This window comes from Rhinoderma darwinii, chromosome 8 (genome assembly GCF_050947455.1).
Source record: "Rhinoderma darwinii isolate aRhiDar2 chromosome 8, aRhiDar2.hap1, whole genome shotgun sequence".
Taxonomy (NCBI): domain Eukaryota; kingdom Metazoa; phylum Chordata; class Amphibia; order Anura; family Rhinodermatidae; genus Rhinoderma; species Rhinoderma darwinii.
In genome coordinates, this window is record NC_134694.1 from 26,286,386 (window position 1) to 26,310,819 (window position 24,434).

A 24,434-nucleotide genomic window follows, 5' to 3' on the forward strand; every position below is an offset into this window, starting at 1 on the left:
GCTTAATCTATGGACACGATGGATATACACCAGCAGTAGCAGCAGCAGCAGCGACCCCCAGATTTTCTAGTGTTTCAATTAACTTTACTTATACGGAACTAAATAGCCCTTTTCCAGATTACTTTCGTGTGTCTAGGGTTACTACAGAGACACATGCCAGGAGTAACATTGTTCAAGGAAAAGGTTAGTGGATTTTTAATATTTGTCTCATGGTTTTCTCAAAAATATATAATACAAAACGTGTTACATGCTGTAGTTGGTAATTTTTTTAAAAAAAACCACATGTTCATCTAATTCAACCAGGTGACATGGATGAAAGGCAGGGGGAAGGGTAAATATTAGACGTTTGTAATCCCCTATTGATCCAAAGGAGGGCTAAAAAATAACCCACAAGGTATGAGCCATTCTGCCCTAAAATAAAGAAATTAAAAATGCATTCCCAATCCCGAGTGACAATCAGACAGGGTCAACAATGTTAAAAAGTCCCCTGCATTAACTATATAGTTTTGTTATTTATTTTTCTAAATGTGGGTTTAATCGGGCTATTCACCTAAGGCCCGCTTCACACGGCCGCGCTCGGAGGTGCAGGAGCCCTTAATCCTGGACATAATGGTCTTTGGAACCTGGATACACGGCCACAGAAGCAAGTGCCTCGTCTAAGAGACAAAAGACTCTTACTACAGTCAGACCGTTGACCTCTTTTCAGCACTCTACCCTCGAAGAAAATGGATGAACGGCAGAGAATTTGTGGGAGATGGACAAAAATGGTAACTTTCTACATTTCTCTAAACTAAAATACTTGGATCAGCTCCTAATAATAAAGGCTGGGTGTGTATCTGACGTGTATTTTTTATTACTGTAGATCCATTGAGTATCGAAAGTTTCAAAAAACAAAGATTCAATAAATACTTCAGAGACTATTTCTATATAGATTTTTTTTTTTGCAACAATACATTCATTTAGTATGGGACATCACAGCTTTAACAGTTTTGTTGCCAGGAGAACTTGCAAAGCAAAAGTTTTATAAGAAGACTAAGCGCAGGCTGTGACTTTCCAGCTTGTGCCCGACTACTACTTCCAACATGCAACGGTCAGGAAGAAGTGGAGCAATTGCTGATAAGTCACAGTGTGCCATTAGTCCCTTTTAAAGCATTCCTGGCGTCTAGATACAATGAAGGCTTTATTATATTATTTAAGGCTGTACTATATTAATTTATGAGAATATAGCCCCTCAATCTACTAGGAAACCCTACACGATGAAGGAGTCAGGCTTCATACATATAAGGCCCCATGCACACGAACGTTCTTTTGCGGCCGCAATTCCCCCGAAAATCCACGAGAGAATTGCGGCCCCATTCATTCCTATGGGGCCATGCCCACGACCGTGGTTTCCACGGTCCGTGCATGTTCCCGGAACCCGGACTGCAGAAAGAACGGGCTCATTGAAAATAATGGCCGCGGCCATGTGCACAGCCCGCGATTTGCGGGCGGCTCGCGGTTGTCACTCCGTGGCCGGCCGACCCGGAAATAACGGCCGTGCACATGGCTACGGTCGTGTGCATGAGGCCTAAGGCAGTGGTGCAATGTTGTAGCTCAATCCTAGCAGACGAAGAGGTTATATACTGGTTCAGCCTACAAATAGACTCTAAAAAACGTAGGTACCAGACAAACTTTAAAGGGTAGAAAACATCTCATATGACCGCCCTAACATATGACTATTACAAACACATTAAGCAAAACATCCTTAAATTACACTTAAAAAAATTCCAGTGGTCAACAGTTTAAATATCAATAATATATTATTTTTTTCCACTTAGAAAAATACTGCATTAAATTTGTTTCGAACCAAATTACCTATGCATGTAACAAAATAAAAATGCAAATATATTAAAACAGACAGGCTCAGTGTGATGGGTTCCTAAGTAGACAGCGGTCCTGTATGTTTAAAGAGCTCCTACCGCTCTATAAGTTTATTTTCCCGATACAATAAGTATAATCCGTTATGTTAACAACGCTTGAGTGGAAATCCAAATATTTGGCTCCTTGAGCTGTTTAGAGACAGAGTACACAGAGCACTCGCCGGTAACGTTTCCACTCGTGGGAGATTAATCCAAAGGCGTGAATGCATCCGCAAGATTGTGGAACTCACTAAATAGACGGAAAGTGGCAAAACCATAACACGATTAGATCCTTAGAGATGGATCTTCAGCGATCATGTGGGAGCAAGTCAGAAAACCACAAACTAGAAGAGCCATAAGCTCCAGTAACATTATTACACAATTTATTGCAGATACAAGTTGGGTCCACAATGGGACTAAAGCACTAGTTATAATCTGCCATAATTGATGCTGTTCCAACGCTCCTGATGGAGGCCTATACCCAAAACTCTGCGAACACATTTCCTAATGCTAAAGTACTAACATTTTTCACTTTACAGTCTGGGTAGAAATGGTTTTGGTTGGGATATTTAAGGATTGCAGTCAGTCGTGGGTCTCTTAGGCGCAGTACCATTGTGACCTTCTCCTTGTCTGGAACACGAAGCACAGACAGCCCCAGAAAGACGCTTCAAACCTTTCCGGAAAACACTGTTGGACATGCTGTAGATGACACAGTTGCAGAAACTGTTGCTGATGGCCAACCAGGTTGTCAGAAAGGAGACCGTCTGGTTGGTATAGACCTTGGAGCTCTCCAGGAGGAAATAGATGATGTAGGGCAACCAGAGAATGTAGAAGACACTGGTAATGCGGAAAAGGACAGTTGCGTAACGTTTTTCCGGACTTGGATGTCCCTGGGCGGGTTCACTGTCAGTGGCGCTGAAACGCACGCGCCTGTCATTTATCTCCTTGTTGTGCTGCTGACAGATGCGGAAAATATTAAAGTATGTGAAACAAACAGTCGTAGCCGCTGGGGCATATAGCATCACCACAATAAAAGAAGTGAAATAAGGACTGGTGTGCCATGAATTGGCACATGATTGAAATACGTCACCATGGTATCCCGGTTTCCCCCATCCTAAAAATGAAGGCAGGAAGATGGCACACGAGTAGATCCAGAGCAAAAGGATGCAAAAACGTAACCGACATGCGGTGACCAATGTGTTGTACGTGAGCGGTTTGGTTATGGCAATGTACCGGTCGATGCTGATACAGGCCAACGATGTCATGGAGACGCTCTTCAGGACAGACACTACATATCCAAATATTTTACATACTATATGTTCTGGAAGCAGGTCAGTGTGATGTAGCAAAGTGAACGAGGGTACCAAGCAGCTGACGCCAACCAAAAGGTCAGCATAGGCCATTGTCTGGATGAAGTAACTTGTAGTATGATGGTTCAGCAGGGGAGCACAATGGAAGACGAATATAACTATTAAATTGCCGGAGATAATAAGAACAGTCAGAAAGATGATGATCCCCACTTCCAAGAGGCAAACAGGAATGGATTCATGAGATCCCACACCCAAAAGGCAAAACGGACTGCTGCTGCTGCTGTTAGTTCCTTCAAAGGAAGAGTTCATTTTTAGATCTCCAAAGATATCAGAATCATGCCTGCGTCTCTGCCGTCCTTCAGCACAATCCACGGTCTCTCTTGCTAGAACTCCAGCTGTGCTGCGCCTGCAATGTGGACTCCCTTTAACTTCACTGAAGAACAACGCCGTGCCAATTTCCTGCCATGTTAGAAAGAGAGGAGAAAAAGCTCGGGAAAGGAGCTTGGGACAAAAAGGTGCAGTCATCAGGAAGCTGGGGTCATGTGGGTTCCCTGTCCTCTATCCGAGGCAATCCCACTCCATCATTACGCTTCCACACAAGACATCAGAGCAGCTGAGAGGAGAGAATGGGACAACGTTTGTACAGTTTCCAGCCCATCGGGGCATCTTTTACACTTTTTGCATCCCTGTGCTGACAGTTAAACCTCATAAAAATGAAGACAGACATAAATAAAAATTCCTCAGCGTCGGTACTATTCTGGCAATTAGCTGGAGAGTTATGGACACCGGACACTTCCCATAGTGTGCAGATCTGCAGTCTATCCCTTCCAAGCAGCACAAATAGCATTAATATAAAGATATTAAAAATAGAGCTTGCCAGTTGCGTGAATTCTGCATTCTCCCAGTGACATCTACGAGCCCTGCGAGGTTATCCACTGCAGTCCTGTTCTAGGACACAGAATAAAGGACACCTGGTTCTATAGGACACATGCTGCCAGCCCTAATACTGCCTTATAATGCAGAATCAACACTAATCCAATATCTGTCACTTCTAACACATGTATAAAGAAGTCCCAGTCTGTTCTATGTAAATTCAGAAATGATCTGACTACCGATTCAATGTCCTTAATACTGGAGAAATAAAAATCTGAGATCATCCCCTGGATTATTTACCTGATCATGCACAGGAGTCGCAGGCTCTGTAGAAGTCCCGCAGAAGGACTGCAGCTCACTTTGCTGCAGAATGGAGAAAATGTCTTTGTGAGTGTGGTCCTCTGCAAACCCTCCTCTCCTCCTCCCTCTCATGCATTGCCAAGATCAGCCAGGATCCCAGACTGCACTACAGTACCCAGACACAGAGACTGCAGGCACAGGGGAAGCACATCTGCAGCTCGTCCATCCTGGATAGGTTCCAGATATGCAGAACCATTACACGTATGATCAGAACACGGATCTGACAAGTCTGATTATGCCGACAATACATTATAGACTTTGAGAAGGTCATTGTCAGAAGGCACAACCAGAGCTTAGACGTACAGGCTGGATACCGACATGTAAGGCACAAGGGGGACATCAAAACTTAACAGCATTAGGGAATAGTATCACATCCATCACATAAGCATGAAGAATCCTCTGCAAGACGCAGATAACAGCGCAATTTATATTGTTTTTGTACTCCAACTGTACGAATTAATTTATAAGGAAGAACACATCAATTCTATACTATTCAATTATCTGCAAGAACACATACAAAACATAAGGAAAACAATGATTATTATAATCAATAATAATAATAATGATGTGGTCCTTGAGATGTCCTATTCTGTAAAACTTGGGTAAGGGGTAGTTCACACAGGATTTTTTGGGTCAGTTCATGGAATTTTTTTACGTGGATTTTGACGCGGAAACCTCGTCGGAATCAGTGGTAAAAACGGGCTAAATCGCACTCCCTTGATTTTAATGAGAGGCAGTCGTTTTTTTTTTTCCCCCCAGGCGGCTTTCTTCCAGCGGTTTCTGCCTGATTTCCCATTGAAAGCAATGAGAGGCAGATAAAACCTGCAGCGCTGGCCACAGACATACCACTCAGGACACTAGGAAAGCTGGGTAACCACCCCTGTAGGAACTCTATTGGCAGCAAATAACCTTCACACAGCTTTCCCAGGAACAGATATTACTAAGAAATAACGAAAAAACGGATTTCTAGCAACGTGACTGAAAACGACAACTTAAAAAGGAGTTCACCACCCCGTGCACCCAGGCCACAAATGCTGTGGCTTTTGTGTGGATTTGCATATGGAAAAGCTGTAGTGGATTACAGTACCAAAATCCCAACATAACACAAATGCAGATTTTGCTGCGGAAAACTTAGCAACAACTCCACTGAATATGTGAGTACCCTACTGGTGTATTACTGCCAGAAAATGCCAATTTAAAAGAGGTATTCTGGTGCGAGCAAATAAAAGTATAATAAAAAGTTATACCATTTTCCAATATGCTTTCAGTATCAATTCCTCACCGTTTTGAAGATCTCTGCTTGCTGTCATTGAATAACATTCATTGTTTACTTCCAGTGGATTATTAAAATCAGTCCTGGTCATGTGGCACAGGTGAATGGTTTGTTACAGTACCATTATTGGAGCCGTGTCTGGTTACGAGCCATGCACCCCTTTTAATGTCATGGGCACAAATGCAATAGAAGTAAAGATGACGTTTTTAGTTGTTAGAGTAAGCAAATTGTTTGCTGGATTGTCTACAATTACATGAAATTGTTTATTTATGTAGGAAATGGGTAAAAAAAAACAACACATTTGGCAATGAAATATTAAGACAACCTTGCATGGATAATTTATTCCTTCACATCGCTGCCACAAGGAGCACTCAATCCAATGTCACTGCACTAAGGATCGCACAAATATATCAGGAGCCAATGTGCCATGAACGGGGGAAGGAGATCAGAATACCAGGTGAAAGCCACAGAAAACCCATACAATATGCAGACTAGAAAACAGAGATGGAAAGTGCAAACTGATTTCCGAGAGGTTGGTCAGAACCTGTCACCAGCATTTTACCTATTGAACTCTACTCGCCCCTCGCCGGCCACTGCTATCAAAAGATCATTGCCACTATCCCCTCTCCTAATCTCCTCCTGCGACTGTAAATAACGGTCTGCAAACATTTTGCCCCTTTTATGGTAATAATACAGTAATCTCGTTCGTTCCTCTTCTTATGCCCGCCCACCGCCGAAAACTGGCCGCCCTGAATGCCAAAATCTTGTCTGAGATAGCACGCATGTGCCCATTGTGTATAGTCCAACACCCTTCACTGCTTCGTCCGGGCTTCAAATGTAGTTACTGCGCATGCGCCGCTATGGTGTCCCGTTGGGCGCACGCACCAGAACAGGAAGGGCATCGATGCAAAAGCGCGGGATTTTGTGTGTGGAGGGGGAGGCAAGAAGCTGTCAATCAAAAGTAAGGAGGCGGGGTTAACTCGGAAAGGCTTGAGGAATGAAGATATGACTATATGACTCATGCTCATTGGCATATGGCACAGGAACACTAAAGGTACAGAGCCGACTTAGAAGATAATTATAGGTTACATTAAAATGATTTTTCACCCACTACCGCCAGGTATTGCTGGTTTAATAGGTGAAATGCTGGCGACAGGTTGACAGAAATGCTTATTCCCTTTAATACCACAAACATGGGGCTGATGTGCAGTACAAGAGTGTTAATGGCAGGATAGAGGTCAGTACTACTCAATATCATATAGATTCAATTACAGTACTGGATATCATGAAACAATATAATATTGTAGCGCTCACATCTGGTCTCCTAATAACAGTAATAAAAACATTATAAAATAGACTGAATTGACCGATCACATCACCAGACCATTGTATAATTACCATTATTCAACTTAATTTTCTGGTTTATGTAAATATAGCTTAATCAAGGTATAAAAACTTTCTACTATACCATTTCTATTCTCTCACATGTTAAGACCTCTACCTGCTGTCAGTGAAGGGAAACCTTTTCCATCCAGTAGCGGAATATCTGTGCCAATTATGTCCTACTAAGACAGGTGCCACTTGTCATCATGGGCACACCACCTGATCTAATATTGAATGAGATCAGTCTTAAAGTGTATTCACACGTGCAGGTTTCCATCAGGTTTTGCTCAGAATGTTTTTCATGCAGTTTTTGAAGCTTATTCCAGTTGTGGATTGTAAAGGTAGAGAAAGTGTAAAGAACAGATCCCACTTCTCCTATTTGAATACTTTCCTGGTTTTGTCTTCAAAATATGCATTAAAAAAAAACTAAAAAAAACCTGCACTTGTGAATACACCCTTTTTCTTTCATGTGCCGTTTTTTGGTGCAGATTTTGATGCGGAAACAGTGTCGGAATCAGCGCCAAGAAACAACCTAAATCGCCCCCCAATGATTAAAATGGGAGGCAGAGGCGTTTTTTGTTTTTTCCAGGCGGCATGCTCTTTCATTGAGCGGTTTCAAACCTCCGACCTTCCATTGAAATCGATGGTTGTCGGCATGGCCTGGATGCGGTCTGTGGCGGACGCTTCTTGCTGAGCTCCGTCGTGAGACCTCAAAGCGACTCGAAAAAAAGCATACATGCGAGTCTATATTTGCTCCTCTTCGACTGCCTTGTTACGTGGTCAGGATGATGACTCGAAAGAGGGGTAACAAGTCCGGTCCGAAACGACTTACAGACTTAGTCTCCACCCGCAGCATGCGGAAAGACGGGACCCAAGATGGTGCCGGCTTCAACTCCTCCAGCGACTCCTGTGCCAGTGGCAGAGACTCGGGGCCGGTTTCCCCCTCCACCTCTCTCGGTGAGTCCACACATGCCCCTGACTGCCCAAAACTTACCTCTCTGGATGGAAGAGGCGTACGGGAGCCTCCTTCTCCCGACTATCAATGCGGCACCTGATTGCAACACTATCATAGAGGATGAGCATCATCAGGATTCTAGGGATGATTTCCTCGCTGGAAGTCCTTCAAAACAGAGACCCAAACTCTCTTCTATAGAGGACTTACAGTCGGATTCAGTCTCGTTTGGAGGCGACCCACTCTCTAATCTCCCTACCACAGATCAGGTGGCCTCAGAAATGTTTATTAAAGGCCTTGTAATGGCACTTAGAGGTTCCCTGCAAAATGATCTTGCAAAAATCACTGCCACACTCCATACCTCCATAGAGGAATTAGGTTCCAGAGTAGACCACGTTGAAAACAAGATGGGAGACTTCACTCAGGCTCATAATGATATGGTGGACGCACATTATGCTTTGGAAGAGGAGATGGAAGCTATGAAATTCAAAATGGCGGATATGGAGGACAGAAATAAACTGAACATGGTTGAATTTCGGGGCATACCTGAATCAGTCTCACCAACTGACCTCCCATTGTATCTGCAAACTTTGATTAAAACTCTATTGCCTGACTCTCAGCCTCAGGATTGGATTATCGACCGTGCTGACCGCTTACCTAAACCAAAGGTCTTGCCGGCAGACATCCCACGTGACGTAATCTCCCGCATCCATTTCTTCCATGTTAAAGAATCATTGATGTTTGCAGCACGGAGGGCTCAGAAGTTGCCTGATCCATATGAAGGTATCCATCTTTACGTGGATCTATCACAAGCTACGTTACAGGCTAGGAGGAACTTCATCCCCGTTACCTTGTTGCTTCGAAACAATAAGTTCCCATATAAATGGGGTTTCCCTACAAAGCTCATGATTCGTAAATATGACCGCACACATGTCCTCCTTAAACCTGCCGATGGAATCAAATTAATGAAAGAGTTCGGTCTTCCGTTATCTGACCCATCGATGAAATCCTTTCCCAAAGGACCTACAAGACTTTCTCCAGACTGATCGAAGAAAGTTAATTCTCGCTAAGGTACTTTTCTTTCTTTTTGTGATACATGAGGTCGTGTCTTATTCGGTCGAACTTTCGTCCCCAGAGCTCTTTACAGGATCGCTGAGTTCTTCTGGATCCTGCTGGAACTGTCCCGGTCATCAGGGTATGTTGTATTCCCGATACCGGTGTTTGTTACTATGGTTCAACTGTTACCTTTTTCTCTGCTTAATGTGCTTCACCAAGTGTAAATTTTCCTGTATCTTCCAAGGTGTCAGTATGGAGACGATAATGCATATTGCTTGCTTTCCTCTGAGGCTCTGTATTTTTGTTTATGTCAGTTAAGATTGCCTCGCTTAATGTCAAGGGCTTAAATACTCCATTTAAAAGATCACCTGCCTGGAAAGAGGCCTTGACTTCTAGGGCGGATACCCTGGGTTTGCAGGAAACTTATTTCCAGCAATCTAAGTGTCCTACCTTATGGCAAATTCAGACCGTAAAAGAGCTGGGGTCTTGGTTGCGATTAGGAACACTCTTGATTTTAAACTTATTGATTCTCTGGTTCATGTCAGGGGGAGATTTCTTGCTCTGGTGTGTTCTATCAACGATTCCTTACTTACCTTAGTCAATATATATATGCTCCCAATGCTTCTCAGGATTCGATTCCTAAACAAAATCATGCAGAAAATTTGCAAAATTCAACAAGGCCAACTCATTTTATGTGGAGATTTCAACATCATTCCAGACAGGGTTCTGGACACTACTAGTAGGAGATCTCTCCCTACACGATCACCATGGGCTCAGAGGGAGGATGTTTATGATGTGTTTAGATGCCACAATGTTTTGTCCAGGGAATTCACTTTTTATTTGTCATGTCACCACACTTTCTCTAGGATAGACTTATTCCTGGTGGATAAATGGTTACTTCAGTCGGTTATTAAAGCGGAGATAGGGGTGATCACTTGGTCAGACCATGCCCCCATTTCCATACAAGTTGCGCTTTCACCCCTGGCCCGACCTTACAGGTCTTGGCGTAATAATACCTTCTTAATGGCCCACTCCAGGTATAAAGTGCATATCTCCACTCAATTACAGGAATATTTTGATCTTAATGACTCCCCTGACATAGACCTCTTTGTATTGTGGAATGCCCACAAAGCGGTGATGCGAGGCCTTATGATTCAACAGAGTTCTCATTATAAAAAACAAAAACATGCTGATACTGACAGCGTTCTGGCCCAGATTAAGATCCTGGAGTTCCAACAACAAACCTTCCCTTCAGACACTTTACACGATGCTTTGTCCAAACTCAGAGAGGAGTTGAGAGAACTTTTAATAGCAGACTATGAGAAACATTTAACCTCCCTTCGTATGACCTATTACACTTCGCATAACAAAGCTAGTAAATTTATGGCGAAAAGAATTAAACAGAAATAGCAAAAATAAAAGATACCATTTTTGTTAGCGGAGGGTGGTGATCCTAAAATTTAGAATCCCCAAGATATTGTAGATAAATTTAGCCTGTTCTATTACAAACTTTATCCTAATTCGGAGTCCATAGAGAGTTTTCTAGACCAGATCCATTTGCCTAAGATATCTCCTCTTCAACTTGACCAACTAAATGCTCCTATTCTGCCTTCTGAAGTGACCAAAGTCATTGCGTTTTCCTCCGAATATTATCAACTTAATGAGTCTATTTTAGCTCCTTATCTAGTTCGTATTTTTAATGTCGCAATGTCCAGGGGCAATCTTCTCACTAAGATGCAGCAAGCCGCCATTGTAACTATTCCTAAACAGGGGAAGCCTCCTACTACTCTTCCGGCTAACTTTTGGCCCATATCGTTGCTAAATTGTGACACAAACTTTATGCAAAAATATTGGCCCAACACCTTTTAAGTATACTGCCTACTGTTATACATAATGACCAGGTGGGCTTTACTCAAGGGAGACAGGCCCCAGACGGTACCAGACGCATCATTAACTTTATTTCCAAGCAGAAATTAGTCGGACGCCTTCGCTCCTCCTTACCCTGGATTCGGAGAAGGCGTTCGACAGGATACACTGGGATTTAGCCTTTTTGACTATGAAGAGGTTTGATTTCTCCGGTTCTATACTTCGGGCGATTGGGGCTCTACTTCTCTCCTTCTGCTAGGGTCTTAGCGAATGGTAGGTTGTCTAAACCATTTCATATCACCAACGGTACAAGACAGGGATGCCCGTTATCCCCCTTGCTTTTCACTATGGTGATGGAACCTATGGCAGAATGATATGCATGGATATGGAAGTGCATGGTATTTTTGTAGGTCATAGACCGCATAAAATCGGTTTATTTGCCAACGATGTTATATTAACTCTTACAAACCCGTTGGCTTCACTCAGAAGGGTGTCAGAGATTCTGTCGCAATTTGGTAGGGTTTCATATTATAAAATGAATGCCTCAAAGTCTCAGATACTGGGTCCATCGATTACTACAGCACTCCGCCAGGACATACAGAGTGAGTTCCCGTCCGGATGGGAGGAGGTGTCGATTCCCTACTTAGGTATAAATTTTTGTTCTCCTACTTCTAAGCTGGGTCATATTAACATTATCCCCCTACATGCTAAATTGCAAGGCGAATTGAAACGCCTATCAGATACCGAACCTTCCTGGATGGGTCGGATGATACTATATAAAATGCTTAGCCTCCCTAAGATACTTTACATTTTTAGGATTGTTATGGTCCCTATGCCTGGATCCCTACTCCGGAAATTACAGGATCAATTGATGAAATATATGGAATAATGGTAGGCCTCGTATAGCTCGGCATTGACTATATATACATAGGCAGAGGGGAGTGTATGAGTCTGCCAAACCTTGAAGCATATCATAAGGCTATCGTGGTTCACCAGTTGAGACACTGGTGCCTCCCGTTCTCAGGCTCTAGTTGGCCTATGATTGAACGTCATTTGATAGGTGGTGTTCCTCTTCCCTCGGTACTTTTGACCCATGCGAGATTTCCTAATAGCTTGATTCCAAAATTTCCTACGTTGCAAGTCTCGATTCAAGCGTGGAGAGCGACCCTAAAAGGGATTCCCTCCTCTGCTTCTACTTGCATGCTTCCTTTGCCAGTGAATACTCTTGAGCTCTTGATTCCTAATTTAAAGATGAGGGATTGGTCTACTTTGGGAATTGCAAAGCTGGAAGACCTTTTCCAGAATGATTCTATTAAATCACACTCTGATTTTTTCAAGTACTTGCAGGCTCGACACCTTCTCCCCTCCAGATCTCACACACAAGTTCAAGTCCCCTCTAAGCTGTATGACATGGTCTTCACGTCCTCCACAACGGAACTAGACCTTTCTATGATATGATCATATGGGATTAGGTAGCTCAAATGATAAAATGGGAGGAGGATTTGGGGTCTACTTACCCTCTTGATGAATGGTCTAAAGCCATTAAGTGGACGCTTAGGTCTACTATGAATTCACATCTCCTAGAAGTTCAACTTAAAATCTTTTTGCGATGGTATTATACTCCATCTAAGCTGTCCAAGATCTTTCTGACTTCTACTCCCTTGTGCTTGCGGGGTAGGATCCCTTTATCACATCATCTGGGATTGCCCAGTTATTGCTCCATTATGGGTAGCGGCCTTTGATCTATCTAAATTATTGGGTAATCCGTTGGTACCTAACTCAGCTTCTGTCCTTAGATATGGTGTCTGTTTTGCCGGCCCAAAGGGTTTTAGTATGTCACATTTGCCTATCGGTTAAACTTTTGTTAGCTAAACAATGGAAATTTGTCGTAGCGCCTTCTCTGAGGGAAGTTATTGATAAAGTTTCGTCACATTGTGAGTATGAGAGACTTTTTGCACTCCGTCAGAACAGAGTTGGTCATTTTAATACCCAGTGGCCCTTGTGGACAAACATGTTCCCTTGTTGAGAGTTCTACTCTTGGGACTTCGGCTTCTGCCCGGAGGGGTGGCAGGTGTCTTCTTCCCTGTCTGGTTATTATTATCTATGTGCCAGTGTTATAACATGTAATTGGATGTATAGATGTACACTTGGTGTTCATCCTTGTTTTCCCTTACTTCCGTTCCCAACCTCCCCCCCCTCCAGTTATTACTCACTTGGTTGCCTTCAATATCCTTGATTGTACTGTTTGGACTTTTGCAAGTGAACAATTTTGTATTTGTGTAAATTGTTTGAATGATTTGATAAATAAATAAAAACGAATTATTTAAAAAATGAAATCAATCGTTTGGAGCATATTTTGACTGCAATTTTTGCATTGTATTCATGCAGGCAAAAAAAAATAAAAAATAACGAAAGGGCATGAATTGCGGAAAAACTAAGCTTAAAAAAAACGCTGGCATTACAAAGTCCTGAAGAAATTTCGAGGCAGAATTTTTTGCCAGACAAAAAAAAACACTGTGTGAACTAGACCTTACAGATATTTGGGTTGCTCCTGACTTCTGACTAAAATTATCTTTTATACAACAATACTATAATATGTACCAAGTCACTATCAAATGTTTTATCATTTCCCTCACAGCCAATATGTAAACTGATCTGCACGTACATTATATGCTGGCACTGCCCTGACAATGATGCTAAAGAATATATAAATCAAATAGACAAGAAGCTATCCTGGTCTATAATGACATCACCTCATCCCAACCTATGTGCACATATGAAAATAAATCAAACTGTAGCTTTAAATTTTTGACCTCTTTAATGTGGATCAGAAAGGAACGTAAGAGACGACTCTGCAGGATGTGCAATGACAGCCCAAGTGAAGCCCAGGCGGGCGCGCTTTTTGCTTAAAGATCCATGCATTAATATTTCAGTACCCTATAACTAATGCTTTATCGCAGCAGGAAAGCAGTCAGCGGGCTACAGAGCTCCAGCCACCCTGGAAGCCAGACTCAATACTTGCACTGGTTTATAGCTACAGAAATGTAAAGGATTGAAAGAGTAATTGCTTATTATGTTAAATAAATTTCCATTCCAAATGTTAACTGGATAGGAGGCAGAGAAGAAACGATGGCCGCTAAAAGATATGTAACCTTGGAATGACAAAATAAAGGGATAGAGACTAAAGAAAATGCAGGCTAAAGAAAGTGGATTAGGAGCAAAAAGAGGGGATGGGAGGCTGAGAAGATAAGAAGCGGGCCAAGAAGAGGGCATGGGAGGCCGAGAAGAGAAGAAGGGGGCCGAGAAGAGGGCCGAGAAGAGGGATAGGAGGCCGAGAAGAGAAGAAGGGGGCCGAGAAGAGGGATGGGAGGCCGAGAAGAGAAGAAGGGGGCCGAGAAGAGGGATGGGAGGCCGAGAAGAGAAGAAGGGGGCCGAGAAGAGGGATGGGAGGCCGAGAAGAGAAGAAGGGGGCCGAGAATAGGGATGGGAGGCCGAGAAGAGAAGGGGGCCGAGAAGAGGGATGGGAGGCCGAGAAGAGAAGAAGGGGGCCTAGAAGAGGGGATGGGGGCCAAGAAGAGGGGATGGGGGCCAAGAAGAGGGGATGGTGCCTAAAAGAGGGTTAGAGGCTGAAGGAAAGATGTAACTTTAAAATGAAAAAAAATAAATAAAGGGATAGAGGCTAAGAGAGGGATGGAGACCGGAGAGGATGCAGGCTAAAAGACTGGATGGCGGGCTGAGAAGACTAAGGCCTAATGCACACTTCCGTTGGCCGTCGTACGGCCGATAATGAGGGATCTGTGAAACACAGACCGCACACAGATGGCTTCTGTGTGCAGTCCGTTGTTTCACGGACCAAATAAGTGAAAAGGATGAAAGTGTTCCTTTAAAAATGTTATGATCTCTAGAGATTCTAATGGTGCTGTCTCTACAGATATCTATAGGAAAGAAACCGCGACCAACTCATTACTTCATGCCACTTCATTCATTACCCCAAAGTCAAGAAGGCCATACCCACAGGCCAGTTTTTAAGGGCCCGGCGTATCTGCTCCAATATAAGTAGCTTCGAACATCAAGCATCTGACATGTCGGCACGTTTTCGTGACCGCGGATACAACAAGAATGACATCAAACGGGGGTATTTGAGAGCCAAACATTCCTCCCGAGAGGGACTACTGGTGAGTAAACCAAAACAGAAGCAAATGTTTGATCAGAATGTTAGGTTCATCACTACCTTCAACTCTCAATGGGTGGAAATTCGCAAAATATTACAAAAACATTGGAATGTATTACTCACTGACCAAGATTTATCTAGCAGTCTGCCCCAGAACCCCTCCATTACTTGGAGGAGGTCAAAAAATTTACGGGACCTTTTAACATCTAGTCACTATATTTCCAAGAGTCAAACTAATTATTTTGGTAGTCGGGGTCCACCTTGGGGATCTTTTAATTGCGGGAATTGTGCGGCGTGTAAATACATCCTACGCTCGTTCTCGTTCTACAACTCGAGAGGGGATAAAGATTACAAAATAGTGTTTAACATTACCTGCAAAACTGAAGCCGTGATCTACTTTGCAACATGCCCTTGTAATCTCATTTACATAGGGATGACTAGTAGACCTTTAAAAACGAGAGTACTTGAACATGTAAGTAAGATCCAAACAGCCATTAATGCAAAGGAGCTAGATCAGCTACAACCTATTCCTCGTCATTTTCACCAATATCATTCCTGCGACCGCAGAGGCCTAAAGGTTCGGGGTATCGATAGGGTAATTTTGAGATGTAGGGGTGGTGATCTTCGAAAAGCATTATTAAAAAAGGAAATTAAATGGATCACCCTGCTCAATACCACTACACCTTTTGGCCTCAATGAGGCCACAAGCTTCAAGCCTTTTCTTTAATTACAACCAGCGCGAATTTTAATTCTGTGGGGTTTTTGATAGATGGGAGCTTTTTTCTGCGTTTTTTTATTCCGTGGATTTATTTCTAATCTATGTGTCTCTATATATTTTCAGTTCTAATGCATTTTCCGCTGTGACTCTGCTGAATACATGTGGTCAACATTGACACCATCCATTATGAATTTCGATCATCATTGAATCTACCTGGAAAATGTTTTTTGAGTGGATCTTTATTATGTACATTTTTTATTATTATTTTCTTATTTATATCAAATTTTTTATTCTTTGTTATTTTTATTTTTTATTTTTATAATTATATTTATTTTTATTTATTTATTTTTTAATTTTATTATTATTTTTATTTATTTATTATTATTTCTTTTTTATTACTTTTTGCTTAATATTTTTTGCTTGTTTTGTATACTTTACATTATATATTTCTTTGTTTATATAATTGCCTTTATCATGCCTTGATATTTATTCACGTGGGGTGTTTTTAGTATGGTGTCTGTTTTTCATCCTGATATACGTGTGTATTTGTTTATTATTAATATTGTATTTATGAAATTTTGGTTATTGTGTAATCACATTTTATTATTACTATTTTTATGTATTTATTGCACATATTTCGTGATCACATTATTCTTAATTTATTATATTTACATATATAATATCTTTTTGATGTATACACTTTATTCATATATTATTTTTTCACTATTATTGTCACAGTTCATTTTATTCTTTGTAGGATATATTTATTATTTTTTATTTTCATTTTTTGTTTGTTTTTGTCTTTTTTATTATTTGTTTTTGTTTTTCGGTTTGTTTGTTTTTTGGGTTTTGTTTTTGTTGTTTGTGTTTTTTGTTTTTGTTTGTGTTTGGTTTTTTCAACATATATAAAAAAACTATTTTTTCATATATTTATTGTGATTTGATTAACTGTATATATGTATTTTTTGCATGTACATTTATGAAATAAGTACATATATATGGATCTGCTTAAGGAATTATGAACATAAAATCTCTAATTGATCATGTCGATATTGGCTTATGTATGATGTATGGATTTGAATATGTGGTTATTTATTTGGATGTATGCATATGTATGTGTATTGACTCAATTATGTTTAATGTATTCACTTTTATGTATTTACTTATTAATATTGCGATGTATATGTATGGGTATATATTTTTTATATATATATTTTCACATTTTTTACATATATGTTTATATATATGTAAAATTTAAATTATATCTCTTTTTCTGTTATGTATATATTTAAAATTTAAATGATATATATCTTTATTTTTTTTATTTTTTTTTTTGTTGCACAGCTATGTATATGTTTATATATTTATATATTTATAAGATTCACATTATTTATTATGTAGTATTTTATTTCTATGGATCATGCATTCCGCCTTACATGTGTTTTGGGACGGTAATATATGGACCACATATTCCGCTTTATATGTGTCTCAGGACGGTAATTTTAGCCCTTGGTCAAATATTTTTCTCACCTATGTGCTTTCTGCACAGACGCTTGGCGACGCATGCGTTGTGAGCGCCGCATCCCGGAGTGCCTAAAAATGTTTTTCTGCGTTACCTTGGCGATGAGCGTCTGACGAGACGTCTCTGCGACCGTGCAGTCACATGGCACTTCCGGCGATGTTTGGTGCGGATCATCATGCCCGTCACGCGCCGATTTGCGGTATCTTCCCACAGGTGAGAATCGGATCATTATTACTTTGTGCTTCCGGTGCCTCTATAAAAGCCCCTTTGATTTTAAAGCAGTCAGCCTCCTGACGAAGCCGGTCCCAGGCGAAACGCGCGTCGAGGTGCTCTTTGTTTTCTGTGCCATATCCAGGTTGATGTCCATCTCCTAGCACCATGTCTATAGGTATGCTTTATTTTTCTTGGTGATATGCCTTTTCCCTATTCGATAGCTTTCTGTTTAGGGTTGTATATATACTATCATACACTTACCTATAGTTAACATTCTGTCTGGGCTGTGCATGCATGCTGTTTCTTACAGCTGCACATGTCCTTTTTATTACATGGTGTCGATGTGTATTTGGCATCATTTTTCTGGATAGGTTATTCTGTATACCCTCAGGTATTTTTTCATCTATACCACTCTGATGCCGTTCTTGGAATCTGACTTATTTTACCATTGTTAATATCTTTGCTATCACGTATCGTTATTTATTATGTACCAATAAAGATCTTTATATTTCATTTAGATACGTGTCAGTTATATATTCATAGGTATATATTCTGGGTGTTTTGTCCCCTTTGTTTTTTGGTTGTTCTTTTTTTCCTTTAAAAACGGACAGGAGTAGGACCTGTCCTATTTTTGTCGGAACGGCCGCACGGTTCCGTTAAAACAACGGAAGTCTGCATGGCCCCATTGAAATGAATGTGTCAGGGTGCTAGCCGTTAAAGAAACGGATAGCACCCTGAAGAAGATAACTGAAGTGGGCATGAGGCGTAATGGAGGTTAAAAGAAGGATGTACCTTAGAATGAATAAAAAATAAAGAATAGGAGGAGTTTGCCACTATTGTCTCTAGTGCAGCAGGTACATCTTTGGTGCTGTCATATATCAAGATCTGATAAGTTATCAGTGCTTCTTAGGCCCCATGCACACGACCGTAAAACCGCGGATCGCAACACGGTCCGCGGTTTTACGGACCCATTTAGTTCTATTAGCCACGGACACCTTTCCGTATCGCTGCGGATGGTGCTGGGAATTATGGAGCATATCCTATTTTTTGTATTTTACGGGCCGTGCTCTCATACTTTGTATGGGAGGATGGCCCGAAAATGCGGGCAGCCGTCAGCAGCCGGCCGTGATTATGGGCACGGCCGTGTGCATGGGGCCTTAGCGCAAGCACAGTGTCAGTGTAGCTAAAGCAATTCTAAGAGACAATGGTGGTGTCTAGGAGAGGCTGCTGGTTATAAGTTACATCAATGATGAGCACATGATCCTATGTAACCGTATATATCTGAAAGAACAATGAAATCTGTGCGGAGAGCTCTCTTTAGCTGGCACTGGTCTACCAGAAATCTTCACTTGCTTTGTACATGAACCAGGTTCCTCCTACAGTGAATAGTTCCTCTCAATAAAGCAATCCTTCTCATTTCTCACAGAACACGTACGCAATCCTCGCCTGTACATGTCTCTTGATCAGTTCTGGCTTCCTCTGTTGGCAGTCAACAATTTATTTGCACGTTATATAGCTGCATTTTACATATAATAATAATAATAATATAGATGGGCACCACTTCTGGCATATAATAAAACAAGAACCTGTAGTGGCTGCTATTCAATTATGTGGAAACCGGCAAGCCACTATGTAATCAGGTGGGCACCGCCGTTTGCTGGTATACAATTCCATATATACCTTTGACAGGAGAACTGACAGGCTGCAAAGTGGCTGTCGATTAGAGGAGTGGAGGGGTGTAAGTCTGATACTCAAACGCTCAATTAAGTATTGACCGTGCTCTACGTGTGGTAGAATATTGTCGCGGACTGCAGAGAAACATTCCGTAAACTATAATCATGCGTTTGGGACAAGATTTGTCAATCCGATTTTGTAACCGTATCAAATTGCAAAGTGTCACCAAGATATAACAGGTAGTGTGCCATTTGTGTCATTCATCATTTTAAGGCCGCATATTTTACAAATAACGTCATGACTAGTAACAGGATCGCATTGTATAACCAAGCAGAAAGTGCGTTATTTTGTATTCCATTAAAGCATAGTTGTATTGGACGGTGGTAAACGCTCTAGTACTTAACTAGTACCTGCGGGTCTGGGTTTCCCCAAAAAAGTGTTTTGTGTGTGAGTTGGACATGTCATAAAACCAGAATTGGTGAGGGTCCTGGTGTTTGAACCACCACAAATCCTGAAAGATTGGTTTCATGTAGAAGTGACCCTTTCTTACCATCGGTGGGGGCCACAGTGGAGAGTCACCCCAAAAGAGCCTTCGGAAACATTCTACGAACATTTTTAAAAGCACTATCTTTGGAAAATCCTTTAAAATAAATAGCAATTCCATACTACATTGTCAGTAAAAGATAAAAGAACTGATCTAAAAAAAACAGAGCAGCAGAGTAAATTGGATTTTCATCACAGTTGGCGCAACAGTCTGCCAATAACTTTATAATGGTTTTAGCAGTGGTAAGCAGGTGGTGGCCCGCTAGTGTTCACGCTACCTTCCTGGGCTCTTCTTCCATCAAGTACACAAATCTGCAGGCTTTAACGGGGACCTGTCACTGACTTTATGCTGCCCTCTCTGAGAACAGCAAAAACGAGTGACGGACATGCGGATTTCAGAGGTCTGTCACGGACGTCTGATAGTTTAGTGATTTAGGACAACTTACATTCTGAATGTTGCAGCGCGATGCGAGTACTGAGAGGATGGAATCCGGCATATTCATGAGCAAAAACTCCCCCGACAAGGATTGACAGCTCTCCCATTCTGCACAATAATAAAGAGAATGCTGTCAATTATAGGCGGCAGGGCGGGGCGGGCCGGACTCCATCCTCCCAGCACTCACCTAGCGCTGCAAAATTCAAAATGTCTATTATGATATAATGAGACGTTGTTGTTGCACGCTTCAAAAGACAAAACCTATAACTTGTTTAACTTCTTGTAAACATGTTTTATTGTACAACGATTTTCTCATGATATTCTCTGTACATTGTGATTTGTTGAATAAATGTTCCTTTAAAAAAAAAAAAAAAACATGTGGTCGAGCGGTTACTTATAGTACAGATCCAGGGCTAGAAATTTAGTTAATTATATGTGTTCCTACAACTATGATTTGCTTGTACATTTTTTTTTCTTTTAAGAGGACCTGTCACTAGGTCAAATAAGTTGAACTGGTTTACCGACTTGAATAGATGATTTTTGTTTGCCTAGACTGCCCCCCCCCCCCCCTTCCAGAGATATCACCAACTGTTGTGTTGGCTCCCTATTAGCTAATTTGCTGTAGTTAGCCAACGGGGTGGAGCATGCTACCCTGCCTCTGACACTGACCAATCAGCACGAGGCAGCTTGAGGGTAGTTCACGCCCTGTTGGCGAACTACAGCAAATTATCATGGAGAGAACCAACACAACAGTGTATCATATCTCTGGAACAGGGGGGTTTCAGTTAAAAAAAAGCTAAAAAAACAGCACTGGAATCAGGGAGACAGCGCTATTCAGGTCAGTAAACCAGTTCAACTTATGTAACCTACTGACAGGTCCCCTTTAGTCTTTGATTTTCTTTATTCAGACTCCATTTGTTTTATACTTTCACATCCTGTGCACCATGTTCTTCTGTTGTCTTCGTGCATTTGAAATAATACCACACAATACGATATGTTTAGCATAAGAGGGGCAAAAGCAAATGAAGCGTTAAATGAAACCCATCTGTAAGTAATGAAAATAGCAGCATGCCAAATTTACAGCGCCGCTGAGTCCGATAATAAAGTCAGTGCTTTACATGTAAATATAGTGGAGTCCTATGGAAATTTTCTTAGAAACCTCTATATAGATTAGAACATATGGCTAAAAACATCTATAAATCAGAAAAGTATTCCGTTTTACCAAAGAATGGAGAAATTTCCAGTCAGAATGTGATTTGTAAAGCGGGTCAGTGACCGGTTACCAAGTCTTCCATTAATAATTGAAGTCATGCTTAAGCATATGAATACATGATTTTTTTTTCCCCTCAGACCTTCCATACACACAAAAAGGAGTTGCTGAACCCAGTAGAAATACCACAGCCAAGCGATACGTCATTTCAGCATTAACCTCAGATATGTCAAAACCATTGTAGTAAAACAGGTAGAAATTATTCAATCAGAAAATAGTTTTATTCTGATACTAAAAAGAGCAAATGCCACGGACTCCTGTATTTTTAACTCAATAAAAACGAAATCTGACGCATCTTGGAATTTTGCAATCATTAATAAGCACATCCCTCCAACATGGAAAAAGCATCAATATAAAATGGTCACCTTAAAATTCTCTTCAGCTTTTTCTTAAACTCTGTTACTTCCCCAAGGGTTATCACCCAGCTTTTTTGTTCGCTTTTTTTTTTTAGTGATTAAAAGGGTTGTTTGGATTGAAAATGCTTTTTCAAATACAGGGCGTTCTGAGTTGAAGAAGCACTCAGTGTTTTTTTCCCCCCACATTACTAGAATTAACATAGATCAATATATCGTTTGTAAATAGCATTTACTTGATAGCGCTAGTTCGATTACCGCTTTTCCACAACATAAACCCAGAGACGCGGAGTGCAGGAGATTGGGGAGGGACTAGTTACAGATCACATGATACTGTAGCTCGCCGGAAGTCAGGAACACAAGCTGACTGACTTCCAGTGAACACTGTAACGCCTGTATCCAGCGTGAGTGACGTGATCAGGCGGACAAAAACATAGCGCAGAAAACACAGCGGAAAGAAAGTAGTGACGGCATGACATTTTAAACCACATCATAAGTTATTGTAAGTGTAACTAATGTCACACCAAAAATTACAAAAAATCTGGAGTGCTTCTTTAATAGAGAGGAGTCTCTAATTTAGGACCTCCATCAATTAACCAAAGCAGACAACAGCTACAAGGAACATCTCTCTGAAGGACCCTGCACGTTTATGCCTTACATGAACATTGATAGATCTCAAGGGACACCATGTAATGCTTCATTTGTCCTGTGGCGGTGCTGCAGGGGAAGTGAACACTTGCTGCCAGGTCCTTCGAAAATTGCAAATCATCACTTGGTTACCAGCAGCAGGACAAAATATAATAATTTTATTTTCGGGGGACCCTTCTAACAAAAATTGTCCAAAATGGAAGCTGTAATGGGGTGATTTTCTGTTATTTATTTATAGAATGCAGAGAGGAATAAAACAGATATACATTTATTTAGGGGATGCACTTTAAATATATCTATTTTTTTTATAGAAAGCGAAAAGGATCAGTCAGGAACTTTAAGTGTCACAGAATTCAGCAAGTAAAACATGGACTTACTTTAGTGATGAGCAGCCTGTATTTCTCCACAAGGTAATCATTGTTGTGACATCCAGCAAGTAGTTGCCACACTTCTCCCCGCAATGCCTCTGGCACACCACTCCTCACCAGTGTAGACAGCTGCTTCGGACGCACACTGAGATTCAAGTGCCTGAGAAGATTAAAATGATGTTAGGACAACACAAATGTCTTTGGAAAAATATGTCACCACTTACAGTCCTGAATTAGAACACTTTACTAAAGCACACAGTCACGAGACAATGAACATGTGTGAACAGTCCTACAAGTCCTCGCATCAGGAACCAGGTCTGATATGACTAATACCACTTCACTGTTTTAATCTACACAAATATTAACAATGCAAATACTTTTGCTTGCAACCAACTCTAGAGGGAGCCCCAGAGATTACTGCATACTGTAAATACATTCAACTCTATAATAACCCAGTATGCAGTAAACTCCTAAACTCCCTCTAGGGGCAGCTGCAGGCAACTAGAACATTATCTTTTGAATCAGAATTTTGGAATTAAAACCGACATAATGATCAAAAGATGGAGATTTACTAGAAAGTCTATAGCAGTGATTTCCAAACTTTTGATCTTCAGCTGTTGCAAAATTACAATTCCCAGCATGCCACAGGCACGGAATCCTGGAAATTGTAGTTCAGCAGGAGCTGGTGACTATAGTATTTTGTCCATTTATGTTCTAAACATATTCAAGTTATTAGTTAGAAATATTTATTATGTTCCTATGCAGTTTGGCACAACGTGTTATTGCTCATGATAATATTTTCTTATTTTCTTGGGGTAACACTTGTTCACAATAAATGTCAGCAGTTAACATAATTTATGGGAACGGAAAGGTCTTAAAAAACACATTTATGATACACTGGAATACTTCATATATTTGGAAGCCAATTACTAGTTTAGGCCCATTCCTTCCACCTCAATTCTTAATCACACATCCTGCAGTCTGTATTGTTTTTTCCGGCTGCAGTTTTTCTTCAAGACTTTCACGTATCAGGTCTATGCCACACATATCATTTTTCCTGGAATAGTTTGCTTTTATTTTGTTTAAGGATTGATCATGTTCTTCACGCTCTCTGCGTGTAGGTCCACACTAAAGCTACAGATATTAGAGGACGGGATGACAAACTGAATGCAAATGATCTTTAGCCTGTTGTAACTGTTGTAAAAAGGGCAATGCTTGGATCGGCTGAACGAGCACTTTTGCTCGTTGAATTTAGTTGAATAACTGCCATAGATATGCCATAAATGTTCGACAGATGTGTGTCCCACCTCTGGGACCTTAACCTATCTCTAGATCGGGGTCCCCTGACCCCTGTCCGACTATCTGCTGCAGTCACTTGGCTCCAGGCCATTGTCTGACGAGGTGGCCAGGTTCACCAGAAACAGCCGAGCGCGTTTTGCTACGTTGTACCTGGAACTCCCATAGAAATGAATGAGATTTACGGAAACAGCGTAACACAGCGAACTACACTGTTTCTGCCATTTGCGAGTTAGGAAACGGCATAGCTT

General features: G+C 41.2%; 2 protein-coding genes across 2 annotated transcripts in view; both read right to left on the reverse strand.

The window, feature by feature from the left end:
- Positions 1 to 24,434, reverse strand: part of RABGAP1 (RAB GTPase activating protein 1) — a 163,926-nt gene that overhangs the window by 74,542 nt on the left and 64,950 nt on the right. Inside the window, exon 13 of the mRNA XM_075835522.1 lies at positions 22,897 to 23,047. Within this exon, the coding sequence (XP_075691637.1) occupies positions 22,897 to 23,047 (151 nt within the window). The remainder of the gene's footprint in view (positions 1 to 22,896; positions 23,048 to 24,434) is intronic.
- On the reverse strand, positions 2,019 to 4,458 carry GPR21 (G protein-coupled receptor 21). The gene is made up of 2 exons (XM_075834222.1): positions 4,382 to 4,458; positions 2,019 to 3,821 (listed from the first exon to the last, which is right to left on the reverse strand). The coding sequence occupies exon 2, from the start codon at positions 3,731 to 3,733 to the stop codon at positions 2,468 to 2,470; it is 1,266 nt and encodes a 421-aa protein (XP_075690337.1). The 5' UTR covers positions 3,734 to 3,821; positions 4,382 to 4,458; the 3' UTR covers positions 2,019 to 2,467.